General features: G+C 39.8%; 2 protein-coding genes across 2 annotated transcripts; both read right to left on the reverse strand.

Moving 5' to 3' along the window:
- Positions 1-3705: 3705 nt before the first annotated feature.
- Positions 3706-4889, reverse strand: CBG05921 (the record flags this gene model as incomplete). The annotated part of the gene is made up of 6 exons (XM_002633157.1): positions 3706-3954; positions 4000-4169; positions 4220-4366; positions 4412-4637; positions 4732-4813; positions 4864-4889. 6 exons carry the CDS (start codon positions 4887-4889, stop codon positions 3706-3708), a joined length of 900 nt encoding a protein of 299 aa, XP_002633203.1.
- A 4027-nt stretch (positions 4890-8916) lies between these two features.
- Cbr-nol-10 lies at positions 8917-13790 on the reverse strand (the record flags this gene model as incomplete). Its single annotated transcript, XM_045235498.1, has 13 exons — positions 8917-9123; positions 9178-9589; positions 9890-10264; positions 10636-10691; positions 11089-11214; positions 11266-11328; positions 11434-11551; positions 11600-12808; positions 12844-13050; positions 13097-13233; positions 13283-13398; positions 13498-13642; positions 13695-13790. 13 exons carry the CDS (start codon positions 13788-13790, stop codon positions 8917-8919), a joined length of 3267 nt encoding a protein of 1088 aa, XP_045093123.1.
- Between the last annotated feature and the right edge of the window lie 16 nt (positions 13791-13806).

Below are 13806 nucleotides of genomic sequence, written 5' to 3' on the forward strand. Positions count from 1 at the left end.
CGAATGATTGCTGGAAGTCTGCTCCTGACGTGGCACTGGATCTGTCTTCATCCTCATGAGCTTCAGTGACAATCAATGGTTCATCAACTGTTGCCATTCTGATTGGTACAGGTGGACTAGTCGGTGGTGCAGCCGATTGTTCGAATGAAGACTGTTCAGCAATCTTCTCGATCCAAGCAATATGGTCAATCTCTTCCTGAGTCAGTTCCGGTTCTTTCGGTTCCATTACTGGTTCCTCAACTGGTTCAAGAAGTGGTGATGATCGTTCGTAAGTGACTTCATGATCGAATGATTGCTGGAAGTCTGCTCCTGACGTGGCACTGGATCTGTCTTCATCCTCATGAGCTTCAGTGACAATCACTGGTTCATCAAGTGCTGCCATTCTGATTGGTACAGGTGGACGTGTCGGTGGTGCAGTCATTTGTTCGAATGAAGACTGTTCAGCAATCTTCTCGATCCAAGCAATGAGGTCAATCTCTTCCTGAGTCAGTTCCGGTTCTTTCGGTTCCATTACTGGTTCCTCAACTGGTTCAAGAAGTGGTGATGATCGTTCGTAAGTGACTTCATGATCGAATGATTGCTGGAAGTCTGCTCCTGACGTGGCACTGGATCTGTCTTCATCCTCATGAGCTTCAGTGACGATGTTTGGTTCATCAACTGTTGGTATCCTGATTGGTACAGGTGGACGAGTCGGTGGTGCAGTCATTTGTTCGAATGAAGACTGTTGAGCAATCTTCTGGATCCAAGCAATGTGGTCAATATCTTCCTGGGGCAGTTGCGGTTCTTTCGGTTCCATTACTGGTTCCTCAACTGGTTCAAGAAGTGGTGATGATCGATCGTAAGTGACTTCATGATCGAATGATTGCTGGAAGTCTGCTCCTGACGTGGCACTGGATCTGTCTTCATCCTCATGAGCTTCAGTGACGATGTTTGGTTCATCAACTGTTGGTATCCTGATTGGTACAGGTGGACGTGTCGGTGGTGCAGTCATTTGTTCGAATGAAGACTGTTCAGCAATCTTCTCGATCCAAGCAATGTGGTCAATCTCTTCCTGGGTCAGTTCCGGTTCTTTCGGTTCCATTACTGGTTCCTCAACTGGTTCAAGAAGTGGTGATGATCGTTCGTAAGTGACTTCATGATCGAATGATTGCTGGAAGTCTGCTCCTGACGTGGCACTGGATCTGTCTTCATCCTCATGAGCTTCAGTGACAATCACTGGTTCATCAACTGTTGCCATTCTGATTGGTACAGGTGGACGTGTCGGTGGTGCAGTCATTTGTTCGAATGAAGACTGTTCAGCAATCTTCTCGATCCAAGCAATGAGGTCAATCTCTTCCTGAGTCAGTTCCGGTTCTTTCGGTTCCATTACTGGTTCCTCAACTGGTTCAAGAAGTGGTGATGATCGTTCGTAAGTGACTTCATGATCGAATGATTGCTGGAAGTCTGCTCCTGACGTGGCACTGGATCTGTCTTCATCCTCATGAGCTTCAGTGACGATGTTTGGTTCATCAACTGTTGGTATCCTGATTGGTACAGGTGGACGTGTCGGTGGTGCAGCCGATTGTTCGAATGAAGACTGTTCAGCAATCTTCTCGATCCAAGCAATGTGGTCAATCTCTTCCTGAGTCAGTTCCGGTTCTTTCGGTTCCATTACTGGTTCCTCAACTGGTTCAAGAAGTGGTGATGATCGTTCGTAAGTGACTTCATGATCGAATGATTGCTGGAAGTCTGCTCCTGACGTGGCACTGGATCTGTCTTCATCCTCATGAGCTTCAGTGACAATCACTGGTTCATCAACTGTTGCCATTCTGATTGGTACAGGTGGACTAGTCGGTGGTGCAGCCGATTGTTCGAATGAAGACTGTTCAGCAATCTTCTCGATCCAAGCAATGTGGTCAATCTCTTCCTGAGTCAGTTCCGGTTCTTTCGGTTCCATTACTGGTTCCTCAACTGGTTCAAGAAGTGGTGATGATCGTTCGTAAGTGACTTCATGATCGAATGATTGCTGGAAGTCTGCTCCTGACGTGGCACTGGATCTGTCTTCATCCTCATGAGCTTCAGTGACGATGTTTGGTTCATCAACTGTTGGTATCCTGATTGGTACAGGTGGACGTGTCGGTGGTGCAGTCATTTGTTCGAATGAAGACTGTTCAGCAATCTTCTCGATCCAAGCAATGTGGTCAATCTCTTCCTGGGTCAGTTCCGGTTCTTTCGGTTCCTTTACTGGTATCTCAACTGGTTCAAGAAGTGGTGATGATCGTTCGTTAGTGACTTCATGATCGAATAATTGCTGGAAGTCTGCTCCTGACGTGGCACTGGATCTGTCTTCATCCTCATGAGCTTCAGTGACGATGTTTGGTTCATCAACTGTTGGTATCCTGATTGGTACAGGTGGACGTGTCGATGGTGCAGGCATTTGTTCGAATGAAGACTGTTCAGCAATCTTCTCGATCCAAGCAATGTGGTCAATCTCTTCCTGAGTCAGTTCCGGTTCTTTCGGTTCAATTACTGGTTCTTCAACTACTTCAAGAAGTGGTGATAATCGTTCGTAAGTGACTTCATGATCAAATGATTTCTGGAAGTCTGCTCCTGACGTGGCACTGGATCTGTCTTCATCTTCATGAGGTTCAGAGACTGGTTCATCTAATGTGGCCATTTTGATTGGTACAGGTGGACGAGTCGGTGGTGCAGTCGTTTGTTCAGCAATCTTTTGGATCCAACCAATGTGATCAATCTCTTCCTGGGTCAGCTCCGGTTTCTTTGGTTCTTTCGGTTCCATTACTGGTGCCTCAACTGCTTCAATAACTTCATGATAGAACGATCGTTGGATGGCAGGTGACTTTGAGGCTATCTTCAAACGTGTTTCTTGTAACACCTTCTCTATTGTCTCCGCCACTATTTGTTCAGCAATCCTTTCTGTTTCCTGGGTAATTTTGTCTACCGAGTGTTTCGGAGTATTTATATTTTTGTTTTGCATTTCGTCTGTCGTTTCCGTAAATTGTGGCTCACTAACTCGATCAATCATCGTCTGAATGTATTGTTCCACATTCAGAAGCATTTTTGGTTCCGATCTGTCTTCGTGAAGAATCATACTGCCGGAGCTGCTTTCTGTTCTTGCCTCTTCATCATGGTCGTGTTCTTCGGTTATCCTTCCCAATGGTCCAGGTATCCAAATGTAATGTTCATCAACTTCAGGCATGCAGTATGAAGCTTCTTCCGTCTGTTGGTCGTTACTTTGCTCAGGTGTAGATCTATCAGAGTTTTCTGAGATATATTCACCGGAACTTCGTCGATAATGTATTTCATCTTGTTTTTTTTTATACGAGTCGAATGACTTCAGTTCGAATAGTTCTTCAACGTGAACGTTTGGAGATTCGTGTGACATTTCTGATTCGTACGAATTCTGGGAACGGAATTCACGAGAAGAAGATGATGATGGGTTATCCGATGACGATTCAAGGACTTCATACATATAAGGAGACGACTTTCTACTAGATTCGCGATCTGGAAGAATGAAAGTTTTATTGAATGAAAGACAAAATAACTAACTCACCTTCAATATCTTCTTCCATTGTACTCAAGAATTGATCCAATTGTTGGGCACTTTCAAATGACCTAGATTTGTGAATCAAAGATATTCCTTGCAAAACTTGTTCACATCTGCAAAACGGAATTTTTATGATAAATATAAATATTTTTCAAATCTTACTCTTCTGATTTAGATAACGTCTTTGAAACCATAGTGAAGAATGCAGATTGCAAAGCTTCTTCAGCAATCCTTCCACAGTATTCATTCAAAGTTTCTCGAACTTTTTCATCGATTATTTGATGTGTGATTTCCTCAAAAGCCAGGCAAAATATTGATTCGCAAAATTGAGTGCACATCAAATGAAACTGTGGATTCGATGATAACAAATAATGTGAGTATTCAATATGAGATGATATTATGATAGCCTGAAATTATCAGTTTTTCATTCAGCACCTGGTGTTTTGTATTACTTGGCTCAAAGCATCAATATATTGCATTGTGAGATCCCCGAGTGTTTCTGATTTCTCAGGCTTACTCGTAAAAACGAAAGTGTATTCACCGTCGTAATCAAGTGAATTGAACCATGTTGTTAAATGAGATTTCATCTTTTGGAATCGGTTTCGAAGATTTGCAGTAGTTGCTGGAATAAATAAGAGAATTTATGAAAAAAATTACTTTAAAAAATGTTACCTTCTGTGATGGATGGACGTTTCTCATGTAGTTGTCTGACGCTATTCGGGCTTCTCGGACTTCGTGGACTTCGTGGACTCCTTGGAACTTCGTTTGCCAATTCTCTTTGAGATGCCGCTCGTTCTTCCATCTCATTTGTTACCATATCTAATGTTCAACTTTTTTTTCGAATGAATCAAAGGAAATACTCACTTTCTGGTATGGAGTCCATTTGCACTAACGAGTACCGATGATCAATTTCTTGTGATCCTTCAACAGATTCTCTCTGCCTATATCTCGACCTCATCATCTCTGCATCCACAACTATTTTTGCTTCTTTTCTAGAATTTTCTGCCCGTCTGAGAACATCTTGAATCAGATGCTGCTGCTCAGGAGACAACCGGTTCATTGCGTCCGCCAATTCTTCTTCGGCGGTTTTCTGAAGAAATGGTTAGGAATGAGAGGTTTAGCTATTTGGATATTGCAGGGCATCGAAAATAGAAAACAACGGAGTGTTCGAAAAAAAAACTAACAGGCACAGAATGTTCAGGCACTTGAGTTTCGTCTTCTTCGGATTCCTCCTTCACCTCTTCAAGAGGAGGTCCTTTGCTGAATCTGCAAATGGAATTCAATGACTTGGTTACGAAATTTAGAATTTTTCTTACCCGAAATAAGAAAACCACGAAGACATTCTGGTGTCGTGAGAAAATCAATAAATTAATAGATGACTATAATTACCATCCAGTTTTCATTACAAGTCTGTAAAAAGATGGCTTTAGCAAAAAATATGTCACATTCAGACAAATAAGTAATCAAAGGAAAAAAAGGGATTAGCGAATGAGAATGATATCAAAGTGCTCAGAGAAAAAAAATGAAAAAACGGGGGAAGAAGACAAGAAACAGGAGACGGAATGTAGAGGATTCGCATGAATAATTGAATAAGTTGGGTGTCGTGGTGTTGGAAGAAGAGTAGAGGGAAATGGAGAAAAAGGAAGAATGGGAGGAAAAAACAACAGAAAAAGGAAACATTTGAAAGGATTAGAATACTCACTGAACACTGATGCTTTTTTTTCTGGCTAAAAGAGTAAAGTTCAAAGTTTTCTGGTTTGGAACGCAGTCAAGTTTGAGCTCAACTATCTCAATTCCTATCTAATATATCAAAAAAGTGTCAAATAACAAAACACTCCTGACATCATGAGGAACAATTAATCAGTTGAAAATTTTTGATATCTTTGAAAGAAACCGAGAAAATTGAATCAAAGTTAGACGTTAGGAGGTTCTTCTTTTGCAAGTCCTACGGTAGCTGTATCAATACACTTTCTTTTTGAAAAGACATTGAAGAGTTGATTAATCAATCTTAGATCAGAAATCATTGAAAAACATTTTTTAAAATGAAGCTCCTCACAAAGTCAGCATGATAAAAGTAGCCTTATCTACTCATGTCTTAATTTTCTGTCTTCAAAAAAGATTTCGGATTGGAAATTATCTAATTATTCGGTTGCAACTCAAAAGGCATTTTCACTTCAATATTCCTTTGAAATCGCATCGTTTTTCAATTAAAGAAATTTATAAAAATAAAAATACCGTAAAACCTGTAATAGAAGAACCCTCTAACTTTTAACTTTAGGCTTATTTTTCTCGGTTTCTGTCAGACATATAGTAAAGTTAACTGATAAATTGCTTATCATAATATCACAAACTTTTTTTTTTGTTGACAAACTTTTGATATTTTGCATAGGAACCAAGAAAAAATAGCTCAAGATCAAATAAATAGAGATTACAGACAAAGTACAAATAAAATTGGCGTTACAAAAATGATATTGATAAAAATACAAAAGTGGATGCCAAGCTACGAAAATTGAGAAGGCGTTTTCATAACTTTCACTTTAATTTGGTAGAAAAAATGAATAGGTAGATCAGTGATTCAAATACAATGAGCACTTAATCAAAAAATATAACTTTTGGAAGAGTACGGTCTCCCAGAGAGTTTAGGATTGTCAAAAAACTGAATCGGCTAAAATTTGTAAGTGTAGCATCAGAAAAACCTCTTAGACTTTTCAGCCTTTTGTTTTTAGTACGAAAAAGAATAAATGTTTTAAGATTCAATGAATACAAAAATAAGAGAGCGGATGGATGGCCGTAGACAAAAATCAGAAAAAATAGAATACCAGATATCTTTAGTTCAGATAAAATTTGGCAAACATCTAAAATACAAATTTCAAAACTATATGACTTTGATAAGCTGAAACTTTGCAGAATTTTCTTCGAAATTGAGAACTAACATAAGATGCCCAAGGAAATAAAGGAAACCAATCAGTTAATGGAACTTTGAGAAAACGGAAATTTGAAATTGGACCATTACAAAAAAAGAGTGGAGAGAACCTTTAGAAGCCCATTTTATTTGCACTTTTTTCCTCAAAAAAAAAGAGTTGAACGGACAAAAAGAGGTTCTGCACAGAAAAGAGAAAATGGAGAGAGCGGATATGATTTTTGAAGGGCATCACATAAAAAGAAACGGAAAGAAAGAGTTGGAGAAAATGAGATAGAGAGCATGTAATCGAATATTAGTATTTGGTGAATAACGAGAAGAAAAAAGAGGGTTGGATGGAGTAAATGAAAGAGAAAGAAAAAGAACAAGAAAGAAAGTTTCACGAAAATAGGTAATTTTCATTTAGAATAAAAATAGGACATTTAAAGTAAAAATAAACATGAGAATATTAGTAGTTTAGAATAAAAAGAGTACAAATAATTTTTTTTAAAAGTTCTTAATTACTCGGCTTGGAAAAAAAATTAAAATCAAAAAAATGAGAAGAAATCGAACTGAAAATTATAAAACCTGAAAAAGAAGCAAGCTGTTAATTTGTTGATGAACTTTCTGACTTCTTATGGTTCATTGACGAAGACATTTATCATGTTAAAAAAATATTTTGGCATTTGATTACGTTTCTATATTTCTGAAGCAAACCGGGATGAATTCGTTTAAAGTTGATGGTTAGGGGTCCTTATTTTTTTGGGTTTTGAGATAAACTATTTTCAACACAAAATTAAAGTTCAGGACTTTTTATGAATCAATGTATTTGCATAAACAGTTTGTTAAAGACAACTTTGAAAATAGAAGACAGAAGAAAAAGGAAAAAGGGAAAGTGGGAAGAAAAAAAACGTAAGATAATAAAAAATGCTCATACAAATCGAAAATGCACATACGAATACTACATCTGAGCAGAGTCATAGTTTGACATGTCGGAACACAAACACCATAACTAAAAATAAAAATAGTGTGGTGCAGCAGCAAAAAAGAAGAAGAAGAAGAAGAAGCACAAAAGGTAGAAGTCGTCGCCGCCCCGTTTTTCGTTGTCCTCGCTGCCAAAAAGAGCTAGTCTAGGAGCACGCAGACGCTGTGAAACGAAAGACTAGTTTGGTGGGTGGAGTACGCAGAGCAACGAATTCAGATGAGGCGCCCACTGCAGACGCAGAATCGATACGCAGCAACGTCGTCGCCACCACCACCACCACCACAGCTCCCTCACCACTTTTCTATCCCGGTGCTTCTTCTTCTTCTTTTTCTTCTTGTTTCGAATTCAATGCTAGTTGTATTGGTGGCAGTTTTGATGGTGGTTGTGTTGGTGGTAGTGATGAGCTAGTAGCCATAATGGAAGAGGTCGCTTTCCAAGAAAAAGAAGAAGAAGGACAACGAGGGGAGCCATGTGCTGTGATGGACATTCAAATTAGGTTTTGACTCGTAAGAATTATCTGATTGACATTATTTCCGTCTGATTCCTTTATTTTTCTTGAAGTTTTCATATTTAAAATACTTTCGACTTTGCAAAAAACTTCTCCTTGCGACTTCTTCTTTTAGAAACCGAACGTTCTGGATGTTCCTATAAGATCAGGTCACAATGCCAATTTCTGTTGAGTGGAGCTTTTGACGAGTTATAACTCAAGGTTCGCCAAGTTACAGGGTTTTGTGCAGATTCGAAGTCACCATGGAAGCTTATGCTTGTAAAAGAATCGAAGAGGAAGCCTTGTGGGCGTTGTTTTGAAGGGAACCTCTAAAACGACCCAAAATAGAGACATAAAACCTGAAAAGATAAAGACGACAAAAACACCGTTGTACAAGACATACCGAATTTATTCACCTTTTTCTTTGCCTACACTCTGGTTCTTTATTAGAACCTTCTCTGCCAAGCAAATACAATAATTTGTGAGGGAAAAAATAGCATCAACACAGTACGAAAAAGGAAACAACAAGAAGCCTAATTTTGCAGAAGAAATTGATCCCCAAACCGGGCGCGTCCTTGGTCGTGTCGAGAGTTAGATGTGCAGGTTACAGTAGTCCTCAAATTGGCGGTGATTCAAATATGGCGTCGTGGGTGGTGTAGGCAAGAAGACGAATGCGGCTGACTCAAACATAGAAAACAAGGATAATGATATGGGATGTATTTAATAAGAGAAAAGTCGTGAATAAGTGATAGTCAATCACTTGAATTCGCGACACTGCCAGGGCCCGACTCTTTTCCCTCTCTGGTATTCGGAGTACCCGTGGTCTGACTGCGTGTTCTCGTTGGTTCCCTTGATTCCTTGTTTTCGTTCTTTCTCTGGAGGACTGGAGCTAGTGTTTTTGCCACATCACAATCATGATACGTGACTCCTTGTTTGGCCTTTCTGTCTAGTCTCTTTCTTATTATGTCCTGAATGTGATCCTCAACTTGTGTTCCACTTTAAATCTTCTGAAGATCATCAAGTGGTTCTGGTTCAGTGGTGTTTTCTTCCTTGTGCTCTGCCTTTTCCAAAGCGGTAGATTCTTCCTCTAATTCCAATGGAATCAATTGGTTCACGGATCTCAAGACTTCCATGCCTCCATATTTGATAGTGACAGTTCTGATTTGGCCTTGAGCATTCGGATGAATCTCAGTGATTTTAGCCATCTGCTATTTGTGTCTACATCTTAGTCTTTCTTCTATTAGCACTACTTGTCCAACCTTCGGTATGGTGTTCGTGTAATGTTTTTTCTTTGCTTTTGCTTCTTTCAATTGGGTTAGATACATTGTCTCCCATTGCAGCCATAGATGGTTCATGTGTTTGTTCAGATTAGACAAATGTAACCTTGTCTCCTTCTCTGTTGTTCCCATCTTTTCTTCTATTTCCTGGTTACCCGGATCATGTAAGATTTCCAGCTTCACTTCTGGATTGATGAAATCAACTGGTCGTATCACTTCTCCCTCGTTGGGACCTTCTGGATTGTGGCTGATAGGTCTGGAATTGACAATGCCTTCGATTTCTGTGATGATGGTAAAGAGTTGGACGTAATTAAAATGGGCAGTATCTCCTGAAGCATACAGTAGTTTCTTCACAATGCCAATAATCCTTTCATATACTCCTCCTTTCCAAGGGCTCAGTGGCGTGATGAAGTTCCATTCTATTGGATGTTGGTCCAAAAAGTTGGTGAAAGCGTCACCTTCCTCTGCCCACTTTTTTATATCATTATTAAACATTTGGCTTCCTAGAACAAAACTCTTGGCATTATCCAACACTACTGTTCTAGGGGTCCCTCTTCTGGCAAAATATCGTCTCATGGCTAATATAAATTCGCTAGTTCCATTGTCGGAGATAAGTTCCAAATGTACGTTCCTTGTTATCAAACATGTGCAAATTAGTACCCAACATTTCCTTTCTCCAGTCAAGCCCTTATACATTAGTGGACCGAACCCATCGAGTCCCACGTTTTGGAATGGCCCTGACCTTCTTACTCTGGTCGATGGTATTGGTGGGATGTCGGGGTATTTGAATGGTCTACCTCTCAGTTTTCTGCAAGTGACACAAGAATGTACAATCTTTCTGGCTAGCTGTCTTCCTTGAGGAATCCAATATTGCCTTCTGCATTCTGCCAACAAATGTTCCGTTCCAATGTGTCTGTTGTACACATGGGTTTGCCGCACGATCATCTCTGTCAACTTGTGGTCGCGTACCAGAATAATTGGATACTTTGCGTCTTCTGCCAGCTCTGACTTCTCCAACCTGGTTCCTTTTCTGATCAATCCAAATTGGTCTTGTTTCGGGCCAACGGTCCTCGTAACGAAAACTACCGTAACCTAAAATTTTCGGTCCTTTTCTTCTAGATTACTGTTGCTTATCGACAACTTTGTGTTGAAAACTGAGACGGAAAATTAATTTATCTCAAAAATGAAGTACTGAAATAATCTGTCAGGACATATCTTCATAGATTTTTATCCACATTAATTCGATTGTTTCCCAACTAATCTCTACGAGTCATTTCCATTGTAGTTATTTACGGCAGAACCCTAGTTTCTGAAGATCGTAAATCTGTCGTCTTCCAAATTTCCCATAGGTATTACAATTCGGTTCACAAAAGCCATTCATTTTATTGGGATTCTCTGTTTTTTGATTGATTACCCCTCTTTCCGTTCCGTTCCATTTGCGATTCTGCCGCTCTGTGACTCCGGCTTAATTGAGCGTCTGTGTTCGCAATAGTAGTCTTGAGCAAAAAAAAGACATCCAAAAAGCCAAAAATTCAAAACAAGGATTCTGACTGGGGAGATGAGAGACATATCTTGCGCATTTTATCTTGTGAGAAACCGGATACTGTTGAGGCTTTGGTATCATGTTTCGAGTTAAAAGTGTGATTTCTAGTTAACAATTCTATTCAATTCGAGTCAGAACTTTTAAAAAATAAAAAGGAAAAAAACAGACAACAAAAAAACAGACTGAACAACAACAAGGGGGAACATTCCTATAAAAAATGATATTGGAGAAAGGATAACAATAAAGAAGAAATTCTGTGTTTAATAGGTATTCTGCCGTTTTCCAACGTTAAGATTGCCAGGAAGCTTTTTGAGACCTTTTGTGACAAGTGCATTTGGTCGTCGAGTAACTTCTTTTCGTTCAGCAACGTGAGCTTCTTGCTTGCTTTTTGCAGCCTGTGCACGAAGATCCTTATCACGCTTCGAAATGGTGAATGACATTTCACGACCACCGAAGGGAACATCGTCTTCGTTGACCTAGAAAAGGAAATTGATAGAAAACCGTTACTGAGAGAGATGATCAAATACCTTCTTTGTCTTTCTGTCTTGTTTTGCAGATGCTGTTTTACGGGCGCCAAGGGCCATTAAAGTCTGAATTTTTATTATTAGATGTCTTTTATTATAGATGTCGCAGACTGGGATTAAGTAAATTTTACCGGCTCGTTCTGCGTTTTGATCAATATTTCTTATTCTTACCTCGCTTGATCCAACAGTGTTAGCAGCGACCGTTTCATCTACAAACTTTCTAGTTGTTTCTCCTGATCCGATTGAGTGAAGAACAAATTTCGATGGCTTGGATGTCAGTCTCTGTTCTCTGAAAATTAAAAACTTTTAATTCGTCGAAATCTTTTTTTGATCGCACTTTCTCAATTTCTTAGCTTCCTTTCTTTCGTCATATTTCTGAGACTTCTGTACATTTCTTTCCACTTTTTTGGCCGCGCGAATTTTCGCTCTTTTCTTTTTCAATGACTCATCAACGTCTTCATCACTAGAGACGCTTTCCAAATCTGAAGCCATATCGGTGCCACGATGATCTTCTTCCATCCATGCTGCAGTGTTATCTTGATCGTCATCGCTTCCACTTGCTGCTTCATCAGAATCACCTTCGCTCTCTTCTTCAGATTGGTCTTCCCCTTCTGAATCCACTTCAACAGGACCCTTCGCTGCCAACTTTTGTGCAATTGAGGCATTCTTCAAAAACTGCTCACTAGTTTCGTCCACTTCGAAATCTTCAGATTCGAATAGTTTCTTGAAACGATCATCAGCCAAGAGAGAAGATGCTGCATCTGATTTTTTACTCTTTTTCTTCTCCTTCTTGGTCTCGGCTGTCTTGTTGGCAGCGGCAGCTTCATCACGAAGTCTTGCAGCAAGACTCTTATTCACTGATGGTAGTTTTTCAACCTTCTTCTTTACTGCTGATTCTTCACGTTCATCAGCAATCAACGACTTGATCTTCTGTTCTTTGTACTTTTCATAAGCAAATGGTTGCATCTGCGTTTGTGCCTTGTTGTATAGACGAGCATCGATGAAGTATCCATGCATATAGGCTCGTAGCACATTTGTTCCAATCAATCCAGACAAACCAAGATCGTCCAGTTGTTTCTTGGTAACAAATCGATAATTATCGTACACGGGAGCTTCCGTTTCTTCCATTTCTTCTGTGAGATTCTCCAGATAAGAACACCATTTCGGAGCTGGTCCCAACTGTGGGATGAAGTATTGCAACATCTTAGGTGCCTCGTTGGCAAAGAAGAACATTCCAGAATTGTGGAATCGGCAAAAATCATTCAACGGACATGTGTTTTCAATAGCGGCCAACGGAGAACCGTCTTCTTCAAACCACATCTTCATCATTCGTGAATCCATCGAAGCAACAACGTCTCCATCATCTCGTTTAATGAATTCTATTTTTTTGATTGGCAATTCGTTGTTGTGATCTTTAATTAGAAGAGGCCGTCGCGCACGCAGATCATATGTGACGATTTGGCCAGAACTTGTACCAACACCGATGTGTAGAGGGTCGGAAAACGCTAATGACGTAACAGCAATAACTGAATTCTCCCTGAACAAACTAAAATTGTAAAACTCGTATATCATTCAACCTACCCAGTGTGACTGTTAACAGATGATCCGACATCGAGAGTCCCACAGAGTGATCTATCTCTGTGATCCCAAGCTTCAACAACGCCATTTGTTGTTCCACATACAACCAATTGGTGATCTGTACACACTTGCACACAGTTCAATGGAGCCGTGGACTCGAAAGAAGTCAACCAGCAGCCTTGTTCGAGGTTGAATCGGTATACTTCGCTCCTAAAATTTGAGTATAGTCTTCTGATAAGTTTATTTTGAAAATTACTTTGTTCCAACTAGGTAGAGATCACTGGACTCTTCAGAAAGCGCCATATCTCTTCCTTGGCAAGGCATTCGCATACGGAAATATCTGCCGAGCATTGCATGCATTTCAATCCATCGCTCTTCTTCTAGTACCACAATCTGCAAACAAATAAGGGGTGTCAGATGGTTACCATAGTGACCAGCGAACCTTCGAGTAATCGTCGCTTAGAGGAATGAGTTTTACTACATCAGCATCTAGGCCTCTTTCAAATTTCAACGACAGATTGTTCAAATCATAACATCTCAGCCATGGTTTGTAGTTTCCTGCAAAATTAGTATTTCATTGATCGCAATGTTTCGCAGCTGTTGAAAAAGTTCAATTTCCATTATGCGAATGCAACTTCTTTGTTGAATTCTACTTACCAGATGCCCACACATATTTCCCGTCCGGTGTGATATTCACTGTATTACTGACATCAGGCATTTCGAAGTCTTGAATGAGTTGGATCCTCTGACGCACATCGGTATTCCTTTGTTCCAACTTTCTCCTCGCTCGAGACGACATCCACTGAAACAGATTTTTGAGAGTAGTAACTATGAGTTTTTTGTTCATTTCATACCTCAGGTAGACTTTTACCGGCACTCAAGTTATAGATTTTGACATCATTCACCGTTGAGACTTCCATTGGACTATCTGGAAATGGGCTGTTAAACATATCAGTTTAAAAGGGG

Source organism: Caenorhabditis briggsae, assembly GCF_000004555.2.
Source record: "Caenorhabditis briggsae complete genome, chrIV, whole genome shotgun sequence".
Taxonomy (NCBI): Eukaryota; Metazoa; Nematoda; class Chromadorea; order Rhabditida; family Rhabditidae; genus Caenorhabditis; species Caenorhabditis briggsae.